Genomic DNA, 14153 nt, shown 5'->3' with positions numbered 1-14153 from the left:
AAACATGGTTAACTAACGTTACTAGTTTAGCAAGTTAGCTAGCTAGCTAGATTGATCGGCTGGACAATCCAGCCTGGACTATATTAACCGGCACCCAGGGACAGACATCGAATGGAAAGTGTGAGGGCTCATGCAATGATGGCAAAAGGTAAAGATTGTTATATTGGATACTTCCATTTCTCAAAATGTCTTCTCCTGTAAAAGATCTCAGATTGTATATACTTTTTTGCGTGTTTCAGTGTCCCAAAAATGTGTCACCTTTTAGGGTCCTCGCCAGTTTGCATCCCTGCTCAACGCTTTCTGTGCCACGTAAAGGTAGGCCTAGATGTATTGTAGATTATAGTGGACTCCAAATTAAATAATGTACTATGTTGCTATTACTGCTTTCAGTGTCTCAAAACTCTATTTGAGTGGTCCACGATGTGGCTTTTAAAACCTGTTTTGTATTGTCAATTGATGTATCATTGTGGAGTGACAAACTTTTCTAACTCTACAGATTTGTGGCAGCACTTTACCTGCTGGCGGACGTGCTGCCTCACCTGACGCAGCTTTCAAAAGTATTCCAAAAGGAGGATGTAAACTTCCTGGCCATAAAAGAGCAGGTAGATTCTTTTCTATCTTCATGTTCAAACGTGGGCAAATGTCTCAGTTTAACAGAGTCACAGGACAGCACTACTCAATTAAATATTTAAGAACTACTGACACTTCATTATAATTACTTCAATCAAAACACCTCTTTTGTTGTAGGTCCCTGTGACAATGACATCACTCCTCGCCATAAAAAATTCTGGTGATGCCCAGCCCCCGGGGTCATTTCTGAGCTAACTCCACCAGGACCTCGATGTCCTAATGGGTCTGGGCGCATTCAACATCAAGGAGGAGGAGGAGAGGGAGAGGCCAGGTGGAGGAGACCAAGACCAGGAAGCAGTTCTGAGCTGGGTTTAGAGAGGAGGTAAAAACATTTATATTCAAATGTTGTGATGAAACCAATGTTACATCATGTGTGTTGGATAAACTAAAACAAACAGCTCTTTTTACAGCTTTTTTGTGCTGTAATTAGGTCATGGATCCATATCTTGTTGGCCTTCAGGACAGCCTAGACCAGAGGTTCCAACACCTGGAGATTCTGGGGGCCTTCTGTGTGTTGGGAACTCAGTCTGCATTCGCCAGTGAGAGGATAAACACCTTCAACCTGACCCTCCTCACCAGGCAGTTCGTGCAAGCGCCAGAGGCTGCTGTGGTGCAAGAGTGGCCCTCTTACAAGCAACATGTGCTAGTTGGAGCATTCCCGGTATCGAATGAGTGTGATAATCTTTTGAAGAGAACATTTTAGGCCAGTGCTGTCCCTTTCTCCTGTTGAACTACCACTCTGTTGGCTCTTCTTTAATGCTGTACATCTTTTTGTTTTTCATGTATTTCAGGGGTTGGATCAGCTGACGGCAATGACAAAGCTGGCCTCGCAATTTGATGAGTGGGGGCAGCTCTACCCCTGCCTTAGCCAGTTGGCAGCAATCGCACTGACTATACCAGTGGCTTCCGTTAATTATGAGAGGACTTCTCTACAATGAAACGAGTAAGATGAAACGAGTAAAACATTTAAATGTGAAAGTAGATCCTCTTTGTCCCTCTCCCTTCTCTTATTGTTCTTTCTGTTATTGCAGGTCAGAACAGACTTGAGGAACAGACTGTAGGGGGAGCATCAAGCCTCTCCATCAACCCCCCCCCCCCATCAAGGAGCTCAATTATGATGAACATGAATTAGTGGGCTCTAATTCATTTTCAGTCAAATGTTCCTCTGTTAATAATTTTGTCAAGATAAACTTTTCTATTTCATAAAGAAGGTCTCTGTTGTGTTTCTTTAGATAGCTGCAGCATTCAACTTTAAATTGCATCCTGTATACTATAATACTTTTACCAATACGTTATTGAGCTCATTTCTGTGGGTGGAAATTATATTTGAGTTTTCCTTTTAAAAAGTCACCAGAACCAACTTTTCAGTACTAAAAGTGCTCATTTCCCCCCCAGCTAACACATTGTCCAGAGGAAACACTGCCACAGACGCAACACTTTCAGTGTTGTTTTAACGTGTCACATCACAGTAAATCAAAACAACAGTTTGAGTGTCCCCAACCATTACAAAATAGACTGGGACAATGAGTGCCCAATGGCACAGACAGTCCTTAATTGAAGCGAGACAGTCAATTACCCCAAACCAGCAGCAGCCATAATTGATCTCCTTTGATCTAAACATTTTCAGAATTTGTCTCGGTGGCATGTCTACGATCAAATACCTGTGAGTGTATGTGTGTCTCAGTGAGCGATCTCTGCTTCCGTGCTCAGGTGAATGTGTGCTGACTGAGCAGGCTGGGTAACGCTTGCCTGCACTCTGTTACTGCATTCTCTGGAACCTTCGGGGCATGTCTACAAGCACAGCATAATAGGATCTGAACTCTACTGGGTTATGGAGCTAGCTGAGGCTGGAGAGAAAAAGAGACTACTTCTAATTGCCCTGACCTAAAAACCACCTCCTCTCCTTCTGAGAGACTTGGAGACCTTACTGAACCCCATGAGGGGTTGAGAGAGAGAGAGAGAGAGAGAGAGAGAGAGAGTGAGTACAAGACAGAAGGGGATAGAGATAGAGAGAAAGAGGTCAGATAGAAACAGGGAGACAGAAAGGTCAAAGCAGGTATCATTGACCCGGTGCTGCTGGTGATGAGTATTACCTGCTGGAATGGGTTGGGGAGGGTCTGGCTGCAGTACAGGTAGTAATGCACTATATCTGTAGAGAACAGGGAGACACCAACAAGTCAGAAAGACTCAGCAATAACATTGATCTCTTTAAGTATAATGTGATTACAGCCCGGGGTGGGTATAAACACCTTGTAAATACAGGTTCATTAAAGTGACATCAAAAGCATAACTTGTCTTTAACTCACCAGAACTGATCAGGTCCTTGGTCTGGTTCATGATGAACTTGTCTGGGATCACACAGAAGTCACTGGTGCCCTGAACACAAGAAGAAGAGGCATTTTTAAAAACCACAAAACTAGTGTCAAAGTAGTGTATCAAACACACACCCTCCTGGGTTTAATAGGAATACGTACAGGTCTCTTGGGGTTCAACTAATCAGCCTCTATATACCACAGATTAAAAACGGTCTATTTTGCCTCTTCTCCAAATCAAACTGTTTGTGAGTACATTGTTCCATAAAGCCTATAGTGTGTGTGTGTGTGTGTGTGTGTGTGTGTGTGTGTGTGTGTGTGTGTGTGTGTGTGTGTGTGTGTGTGTGTGTGTGTACAGCCTTCATACCGGCCACTCTGCTCAGTCTATAATTATTCTTGTGAAGGAATTCATTATGCATTAATGTATTATGTGCCCCGGTGTTCTTTTACGTCAGATGGCAGCAGTTTCCCTCCCTTCATTAGTATCACAACAACTGCAGCATCAGCAGCAACACACACACACACAGTCGTGTACAGCCAACCTTGTGGGGACACACAATTCAGTCTCATTCAAAATCCTATTTTCCCTAAACCCTAACCCGTACTCCTACCCTACCCTAAACCAAAAACCTAATTCTAGCTCCTAACAGTGACCCTTAACGTCATTCTAACCCTAACACTAATTCTAACCTTAATCCTAAACACCCTAGAAATAGCATTTGACCTTGTGGTGACTTGGTCAACTTTTTGTTTGTTTACTATTCTTGTGGGGAGTTAAACACACACACACACACACACACACACACACACACACACACACACACACACACACACACACACACACACACACACACACACACACACACACACACACACACACGTTTCTGGGCCTATAAGCACAAGCCTGGTTTGCTTAGGGGCAAACTGAGGTTAGGATGCTTATGTTTGGAACAAATCACAGGGGTGCTCTATGGTGTGCCACTTCCTGATTCTACCCCATTCTCTTCACATTGTTTGTTCCAAGATGGTCAGATAGATTCATTCCATTCTTCCATTCCAAGGGAGGCGGGGTATCCATGATTACATGGTCAAGTGGGGCCTGATCCTAGATTTGTGAATGAAATAGTATCTACTATATAATCCTTCTCTGTGCCTGGGAGCGTGTGCGCATGCGTGTGTATCACAACCGCCCGTAATCAAATCAAACTTTATTTGTCACATGTGCCGAATACAACAAGTGTAGACCTTACCGTGAAATGCTTACTTACAAGCCCTTAACCAACAGTGCATTTCAAGAAGAGTTAAGAAAATATTTACAAAATAAACAAAAATACAAAAACAATTATTATAAAAAGTAACACAATAACATAACAATAACGAGGCTATATACAGGGGATACCGGTACCGATTCAATGTGTGGGGGTACAGGTTAGTTGAGGTAATTTGTACATGTAGGTAGCGGTGAAGTGACGATGCATAGATAATAAACAGCGAGTAGCAGCAGTGTACAAACAAATGGGGGGTGTCAATGTAATAGTCTGGTGGCCATTTGATTAATTGTTCAGCAGTCTTATGGTTTGGGGGTAGAAGCTGTTAAGGAGCCTTTTGGTCCTTAACAGCTGGAGTCCCATAGGCCGGCGCATAATTGGGCCAGCACTGTCCGGGTTAGAGTTTGGCCGGGGTAGGCCGTCATTGTAAATAAGAATTTGTTCTTAACTGACTTGCTTAGTTCAATTAAAAAAATATGGTGTGACAGAGATTGTATTATTTTAACACCTCATTGAGAGGAAGCAGAGTAGGTACTGTAGATCTCATAGAAAGTTATGAGCTGCTGTATCCAGGCCTGGCTGCATGGTGTGGCCCAGTTAAATGAGCTGTGTGTGTGTGTGTATGATCAAACCCAGCCTTGAAGTCTCAACCTAAACTACAGCCTAAAATAAAACATGCAATATTGACTTGGAATCTTTCAGTTGGGTTGTAGCCTGCGTTTAGCTACTAGCCCTTTGGCTCATGCACTATGCATTTTCCATGATCCACAGCCCCAAGTCAAATCTGGGGGGAACAACAACAAACAAACTGAGAGAAAGGGAACACAACGAGCCTTAGGCATGTGGTGACTCAAACACAGCAGCATCTATTCATCTTCCTGTATTCAAACCAGAAATTCACATGAATTCAGATTCCTCAGGATATAAACAGAGATAAAGTCATATGAGCAATCACTCTCATTTGAGATGTGATAGAATTTCAAGACCAGAATATGACCATCATTCGTCACATAATCCCTGACAGAACATCATTGACCAGTTGGTTTTTATAAATGATGACTCATGATCTGGTTTACTGGTTACTGTAACAGCTGTTTAGCAGTAGTTATGGGGTTGAGTTATATCTAGTTAATTCACAGTTGATAGGTAGTGACGATCAAAACCTTCAGGAGAGAGAGAGACTAGTTCCCAGGAGGATAAAGGATGAAACAAGGGTAGGCACCAATATCCTTCAGATTTCAAACCTCTGGTAACTAAATGTAACCTGGTTTCTCCTCCTTTTCCTGCTGCCCTTTTCTCTCTCTAACTCTTTCTCCTCTTTTCCTACCTGGTTTCATCTGATTCAAGACACAGGCATCCAACGACACTTTTTTAGACAGCAGTAGTACTTGTCTATGTAAATGCATTATGGCTTTATGTTAACACGTTGCGGTTATGTATTCAGAGCATATAGGAAGGCACATCCCTAAGGATTTCTGACGGAAAGCTATTTAATGTGATTTCTCTCAGACTCACACATGCACACAAAGACACACACACACACACGCATTCTTTAAGAACACTTTCAAAGTGAGTGTGAACAATCATGGCCCCAAAGCAATTCGTCTTAGCTGTCAGCCATGGTAAGAATTGATTAGCACAGTAACAGTAACAGTTGGACATGGGCATAGACATGGTCCTGAGTTGTTTCAGAAATTGCACCCTATTCCCTACATAGTGCACAACTTTTGATCAGGGCCCATAGGGGCAAAAAATGGTCCTCTATACATAGATTTGTTTCGATGACTGTTAACAAGCTGGACAGAGTGAAGACTGCTGTATATGTAGGCTCATTATCATATCATAACTGCCAAAATAATGGAACCACTTGAGTAAATGAGGGAGACAAAGTATATTGAAAGCAGGTGCTTCCATACAGGTGTGGTTCCTGCTTAGAGTCATGTTTAAAAATGCTGGGCAGGACATTATTTTGGCTACCATGGCTATGCCCCCATAGGATGAAAATGACCCCATCCACAAGGCATGAATTCTCTCTGAATGGTTTGATGAGCATGAAAACGATGTGAACCATATGCCATGGCCCGCTCAGTCAACAAAATAGAGTTCCAGACACTTGTACAGTCGTGGCCAAAAGTTTTGAGAATGACACAAATCTACATTTTCACAAAGTCTGCTGCCTCAATTTGTATGATGCCAATTTGCATATACTCCATAATGTTATGAAGAGTGATCAGATGAATTGCAATTAATTGCAAAGTCCCTCTTTGCCATGCAAATGAACCGAATCCCCCCAAAACATTTCCACTGCATTTCAGCCCTGCCACAAAAGGACCAGCTGACATCATGTCAGTGATTCTCTCGTAAACACAGGTGTGAGTGTTGATGAGGACAAGGCTGGAGATCACTCTGTCATGCTGATCGAGTTTGAATAACAGACTGGAAGCTTCAAAAGGAGGGTGGTGCTTGGAATCATTGTTCTTCCTCTGTCAACCACAGTTACCTGCAAGGAAACACATGCCATTATCATTGCTTTGCACAAAAAGGGCTTCACAGGCAAGGATATTGCTGCCAGTAAGATTGCACCTGAATCAACCATTTATCGGATCATCAAGAACTTCAAGGAGAGCGGTTCAATTGTTGTGAAGAAGGCTTCAGGGCGCCCAAAAAAGTCCAGCAAGCGCCAGGACCGTCTCCTAAAGTTGAATCAGCTGCGCGATCGGGGCACCACCAGTACAGAGCTTGCTCTGCATTTGCACGCACAGTGAGGCAAAGACTTTTGGAGGATGGCCTGGTGTCAAGAAGGGCACCAAAGAAGCCACTTCCTTCCAGGAAAAACATCAGGGACAGACTGATATTCTGCAAAAGGTACAGGGATTGGACTGTAGAGGACTGGGGTAAAGTCATTTTCTCTGATGAATCCCCTTTCCGAATGTTTGGGGCACCCGGAAAAAAGCTTGTCCGGAGAAGACAAGGTGAGCGCTACCATCAGTGCTGTGTCATGCCAACAGTAAAGCATCCTGAGACCATTCATGTGTGGGGTTGCTTCTCAACCAAGGGAGTGGGCTCACTCACAATTTTTCCAAAGAACACAGCCATGAATGAAGAATGGTACCGACACATCCTCCGAGAGCAACTTCTCCCAACCATCCAGGAACAGTTTGGTGACGAACAATGCCTTTTCCAGCATGATGCATGATGCATGATGAAGTGATAACTAAGTGGCTGGGGGAACAAAACATCGATATTGTGGGTCCATGGCCAGGAAACTCCCCAGACCTTAATCCCATTAAGAACGTGTGGTAAATCCTCAAGAGGCAGGTGGACAAACAAAAACCCTACAAATTCTGACAAACTCCAAGCATTGATTATGCAAGAATGGGCTGCCATCAGTCAGGATGTGTCCCAGAAGTTAATTGACAGCATGCCAGGGTGGATTGCAGAGGTCTTGAAAAAGAAGGGTCAACACTGCAAATATTGACTCTTTGCATCAACTTCATGTAATTGTCAATAAAAGCCTTTAACACTTATGAAATGCTTGTAATTATACTTCAGTATTCCATAGTAACATCTGACAAAAATATCTAAAGACACTGAAGCAGCAAACTTTGTGGAAGTTAATATTTGTGTCATTCTCAAAACTTTTGGCCACGACTGTAGTATCTATGCCAAGGTGCATTGTAACTGTTCTGGCTCGTAGTGGCCCACCACCCTATTAAGACACCTACATTTGAGGTTCGAAGTTTACATACTCTGAGGTTGGAGTCATTAAAACTCATTTTTCAACCACTCCACAAATTTCTTGTTAACAAACTGTAGTTTTGGCAAGTCGGTGAGGACATCTACTTTGTGCATGACACAAGCCATTTTTCCAACATGTTTACAGACAGATTATTTCACTTATAATTAATTCCCTGTATCACAATTCCAGTGGGTCAGAAGTTTACATACACTAAGTTGACTGTGCCTTTAAACAGCCTGGAAAATTCCAGAAAATTATGTCATGGCTTTCGAAGCTTCTGATAGGCTAATTGACATCATTTGAGTCAATTGGAGGTGTACCTGTGAATGTATTTCAAGGCCTACATTCAAACTCAGTGCCTCTTTGCTTGACATCATGGGAAAATCAAAAGAAATCAGCCAAGACCTCCACAATTCTGGTTCATCCTCGGGAGCAATTTCCAAACGCATGAAGGTGCCACGTTCATCTGTACAAACAATAGTACGCAAGTATAAACACCATGGGACCACACAGCCGTCATACCTCTCAGGAAGGAGAAACGTTCTGTCTTCTGGAGATGAACATACTTTGGTGCGAAATGTGCACATCAATCCCAGAAAAACAGCAAATGACCTTGTAAAGATGCTGGAGGAAACAGGTACAAAAGTATCTATTTCCACAGTAAAACAAGTCCTATATCGACATAACCCGAAAGGCCGCTCAGCAAGGAAGAAGCCACTGCTCCAAAACTGCCATAAAAAAGACAGACTATGGTTTGCAACTGCAAAGATTGTACTTTTTGGAGAAATGTCCTCTGGTCTGATGAAACAAAAATAGAACTGTTTGGCCATAATGAGCATCGTTATGTTTGGAGGAAAAGGGGGATGCTTGCAAGCTGAAGAACATCATCCCAACCGTGAAGCACGGGGGTGACAGCATTATATTGTGGGGGTGCTTTGCTGCAGGAAGGACTGGTGCACTTCACAAAAAAGATGGCATCATGAGAAAGGAACATTTTGTGGATGTATTGAAGCAACATCTCCAGAAGTTAAAGCTTGGTCGCAAATGGGTCTTCCAAATGGACAATGACCCCAAGCATACTTACAAAGTTGTGGCAAAATGGCTTAAGGACAACAAAGTCAAGGTATTGGAGTGGCCATCACAAAGCCCTGACCTCAATCCCATAGAAAATTTGTGGGCAGAACTGAAAAAGCGTGTGCGAGCAAGGAGTTCTACAAACCTAGTTACACCAAAATTCACCCACTGAATTTAACGTATTTGGCTAAGATGTATGTACACTTCCGACTTCAACTGTACGTTGGTATTTCCTTTATCTTTTATTAATACAATTTTTTACCCCCTTTTCTCCCCAATTGGTAGTTACAATCTGGTCTCATTGCTGCAACTCTCCAATGGGCTCAGGAGAGGTGAAGGTTTTGACATGCGTCCTCCAAATCATGACTCGCCAAGCCGCGCTACTTCTTAACACACTTGCTTATCCCGGAAGCCAGCCGCACCAATGTGTCAGAGGAAACTGACTACCGTTGTCAGCTTGCAGGCTCCCGGCACACCACAAGGAGTTGCTAGAGTGCAATGAGCAAAAGAACCCCCCCCCCCCCGGCCAAACACTCCCTTAACCCGGACAACACTGGCCAATTGTACGCTGCCTAATGGAGTACCACCGTATGAGTCATAATACACATAAAAACTAGCTGTCAAACAAGAAAATGGTTCCAATCGTTATCCCACCATTCAGTTTTCCCATAGGGGATTTTAGAAACACTTAAAACAAGGTTGTAGGTTGCTATGAAAAGCCGAGTCTACAACCACTGTGACTATTATTATTATTTGACCCTGCTGGTCATCTATGAACGTTTGAAAATCTTGGCCATGTACTGTTATAATCTCAACCCGGCACAGCCAGAAGAGGACTGGCCACCTCTCAGAGCCTGGTTCCTCGCTAGGTTTCTTCCTTGGTTCCTGCATTTCTAGGGAGTTTTTCCTCGACACTGTGCGTCTACAGCTGCATTGCTTGCTGTTTGGTGTTTTAGGCTGGGTTTCTGTACAGCACTTTTTTACATCATCTAATGTAAAAAGGCCTTCATAAATACATTTGATGACAAAATGTGGAAAAAGTCAAGGGGTCTGAATATTTCCTGAATGCACTGTACACGGTTCCATTTGGGACACAGGCCTTGGAGTCACAGTCACTCACCACAGCTGTGGCAAGGTCAACTCCCAGAGACGCCCAGCTCAGGATCAACGTCAGCACCCCAAACACCATCATTCTGCAGGAACACACAGAGACAGAATTGTGGGTATTATAACACTGTTAATAACACACTAGAATAACTATAACACTGGCCACAAAACATTAGAAATCTGTGGTCATCAAGGATGTGATAATCAAAGATGATGTCATTATCTGATTGGGCTGTCACTCTGCCTCGTCAGTCATACAACAAAAAGGTCAAAGGTCCTCTCTCTGGAGACTGAGAATGCTCTGTAGTGAACAGTGTATGAACAGGAGGAGAGATGTTAGGGTGCGTCATCTCTGTTGTCCTCCAGTCGATAACAGCCTCTTTACAAGTACATGATGCAGGCAATGGAACATTCATCCTCTCTGCTCTCTTCTAACCAGACATGCATTGCTTTCGAGCGAGTGACATCACCAATTGAACTCTGCTAGCACGCACCGCTAGCTAGCTAGCTATTTCACATCATCTACATATGCATGCAAGGGGATCAATACTCATTGGGTCCAATCATAAATTACAACAATATTTCAGAGAAAATGAAATTAGCTAGTGTTGAGTTGTCCAGCCACCTCTCTCATCACATATGAATGTGTGCAGTAGTGGTTAGGAATACGATGAGCCTATTTGTCTCTCTGATCCGTGTATGTGAGTGTATGTCTGTGTGTGTGTGATTGTGTGTCTGTGTACGTACATATGTATGTGTGTGTGTGTGTGTGTGTGTGTGGTGTGCATCATTCAGGTCATAACACTTTACAGCTCTCCCACTAATCCAATTCACAACTGGCAGCATAATTGGCATTGTGAGTTCCCACCGCTGTACGACCCTTCTCTCTCTCACACACCCGTCCTCTCGCTTCCTGTGTTTGCATTGACGTGTGAGAAGAGAAGCCAGGGTCTTTGTCTGTCAGGACAGTTTGTGAGCACAGTCAGAATGAAAAGAAATAGTTAATTATTAACAGTAGTAGTATTATTTGTGAGTTGAGAATATGCAGCTTTGACAGCCATATACTGTATAGCCCATGAGAAAAGTTGAATATATGTGCAATAAAATCCATAATCAAGGGTCTTCCTCAAGAGCATAACAGCGGTGTGTGTTCTCTGATTTGTGTGTGTGTGTGTGTTTGCACACGTGTGGGCTCTGGGGGACTACACAGGCTGTGTGTGCGTATGACCTCTGGGAACTACGGTGGGTGGTTGAAGTCAGTGGTGTTGAAGGATAGGTGCCCGCTCTGCACTACTGTACTGTAAGTGCTTAATGAGTGGTTATGTGGGTCCACTGGGCCATGGAGGCCTCAATTAATATGAGCGAGAGACAGAGTGTGTGTGTGTGTGTGTGCTCTGGGTGACCCAGTTGGCAGGAAAAATAACCCAGCGTGCCTTTATTGAACACACAACACTACACCACATCAAGCAAGCTACCACTGGCTTTTGTGCTCAGGCAGGCAGATCACTGATCTATGAGAAGGAGCAGGGACTGGGGCAGTGGCAGATGAAGCCTGGGTGGTTCATTACATGCATAGACAGATACATAAACAACAAGACATAAACATAAAGCCTGATGCACACACACACCAACACAGAGAGAGGGCAGCTCTGGGTTGTGTCCTAATGGTACCCTATTCTCTATATAGTGCATAGGGATGGGCAGGCACGGTTATTTGAATATTCAAATATCTGAACGGATGTCAGTATTCAAATACTTGCAAGAGTACACATTCTTTTTTAAAGAAAATCAAAGGTCCATTTTAACAATGAAATGGCTTTGTCTCAGTTAAATCAAATAATATATGTGACATTGCTACACACAAGGATATACCATGTCATTTGACATTCTTAACTTACTAAAACAACAAACTTTTGAATCTAGTTTTTATGACGTGTGCCCCACTTAATCCCCCAAATTCTCCAAGTTTCAGCATCATTGTAAAGCCCTAGTTATTTTGCTGCTTTGACAAAGTCATTTCTGAAGATTATTATTTATGTCATGTGATTCATTTACGTCTGTCCCTAATTTTAAGGTAAACCCTGTTACGTGAACTGAACTCTCGTTTTAACATGGTTAAACTATTTTAAAAATATCTAATAGTCAAATCATAGAGAAAAGCAGGTGAGCTGGTTCTACACAGCAAATTCCCCCATGTTAAATTAACACTGAAGGTGTGGACCTGTATAGATACTGAATATTATTGAATTAACACACTACTAAGTGTAAAGCTTTAGTTGCAATTTGAATATTTCCCAGAATGCCTTGCCTTTCGAGTGAATTGTAGAGTTACCATGACTGAATTTGTTAGTGACTGAGACATGGTCTGTTGCATACATCCAGTTTCAATACAAAGACTTCAAGTGAATATGTTATCATTATAATTTGTATATTTAAAGGCCTTGAACAGTCATTCTAATTCCTGTGTAAAATAGCCAAAAACATCACAATAATATTTCTGAGGATTGATATGCTATTTTTTTTTGAAAATGTACATACAGGCTGAGTGGGTGGGGAGCCTATATTCATGAGCTTGCCTTGACAGACAGCTCTTTGAAACTCCTATGTAAAGAAACTTGGATGTAATGAGCAGTGTTGCAGTAAAATCATCTCAGGCAAATTTGTAGTGATACGTTTTATACCGGAGCATGCATCAAAACCGCTAAGCAGTTTACTTCGAAGCAGTGTGCCGATGCTTGCATCACTTTATCAGACGCAAGTGATCAATAACGTCCGAAGCTTCACTTTGTTGAACAACCACCTGATTAGTTTGCTATTGGTTTCACTAGAAGATAAAAAGGCTACCCTGTGCACGCGATACGGTGTGTGCGACGTCATCTATAATAATTTGGCTGTTCTAAATTATTTTGACCAGCAGGTGCCACTGGTGTACAATGTGTTGATCAAAGCCTCACGTAAATAACCTATTATCGACAAATTTGGCTGGAAATGCTCAATGCTTCAGGAAGCTTCATTTTCCCATCACTACAAAATTGGTAATACACAAATCAACTCAAACATTGAAATTGCATTAATGATATATATATTTTTATACATCTCCCGTTTGGCATGTCTCTTGTGATGCAGTTCAAAGCAGCACTGATGGATGTTTTGAATTACTTCCCCTCTTTTGTTCCATGCTGGCTGAAGACCTAGCTAGCCGGTAACTAGCTAACACTAGACACAGATGAAAGGAGAAAAATAGAAGTACCTTTGCCATAGATGAATAGGGTAAACTTTATTATATTTGCTGACACCCTACAGTCAAATGTTGGGCTTAACCTTTACTGGTTGAGTGCTTTGCTACGTCCTTAGTTTTTATTTTAATTTTATATTTTCATTTAAACTTTATTTAACTAGGCATTTAACCTGTTTAGGCCTCTCAAAGTGCTTGTGATATAAAAACGCCAAATATTCATAAACCTGCATGCACCAAGACCATGTAATTCTAATAAAATACTGTTAAATACCAATATTACATTAGCATTTACTTTCTTAGAGTATTGTGCTTTGTTTTTGCTCTGATATTAGTCATTACCAGGACACTGGTGTCAAGTTACTGTGAATATTACAGTAACGTACTTGGCACGAGCCAGAGATGGGCAAAGATACATCATTGGTATGTTGTTACAAATATAAAATACCTTGAAGACCAATTTGTCCTTAACTACAACAAAAGTTTTAGTAACGGTTACAGAAACATTTTATTGCTATGACTGTGATATGTGTTTTTTTTAATCAATCTTAGTTTAATGCACTAAGTCGATCTGGACAATATCGTCTGCTAAATGACCAAAATGTAAATGTTACATTAACGCTGCAAAGCACACTGCTGGGTATTATTCTAATGAGCTCCGCCCTCTAACTATTTGATTTTGATCAAATTTGGCCTTGTTTCTGGAGTCTGTTAGAATAATACCCAGCAATGTGCTTTGCAAGTGTACATTTTTACATTTACTTTTACATTTTGGTCATTTAGCAGAC

The 14153-nt window shown here is 42.0% G+C and overlaps 1 protein-coding gene across 3 annotated transcripts in view; it reads right to left on the bottom strand.

Moving 5' to 3' along the window:
- Window positions 1-14153, bottom strand: part of ttyh2 (tweety family member 2) — a 120511-nt gene that overhangs the window by 12112 nt on the left and 94246 nt on the right. For all 3 annotated transcript variants that reach the window (XM_055890152.1, XM_055890153.1, XM_055890155.1), the window contains exons 6-8: window positions 10144-10216; window positions 2937-3006; window positions 2724-2779 (exon numbers count right to left, since the gene is read on the bottom strand). In XM_055890152.1, coding sequence (XP_055746127.1) covers window positions 2724-2779; window positions 2937-3006; window positions 10144-10216 — 199 coding nt within the window. The remainder of the gene's footprint in view (window positions 1-2723; window positions 2780-2936; window positions 3007-10143; window positions 10217-14153) is intronic.

The sequence above is a fragment of the Salvelinus fontinalis genome, chromosome 30 (genome assembly GCF_029448725.1).
Source record: "Salvelinus fontinalis isolate EN_2023a chromosome 30, ASM2944872v1, whole genome shotgun sequence".
Lineage (NCBI taxonomy): Eukaryota > Metazoa > Chordata > Actinopteri > Salmoniformes > Salmonidae > Salvelinus > Salvelinus fontinalis.
Note: the sequence above shows the minus strand (reverse complement) of the source record. Positions and strands in the feature narration are given on the sequence as shown.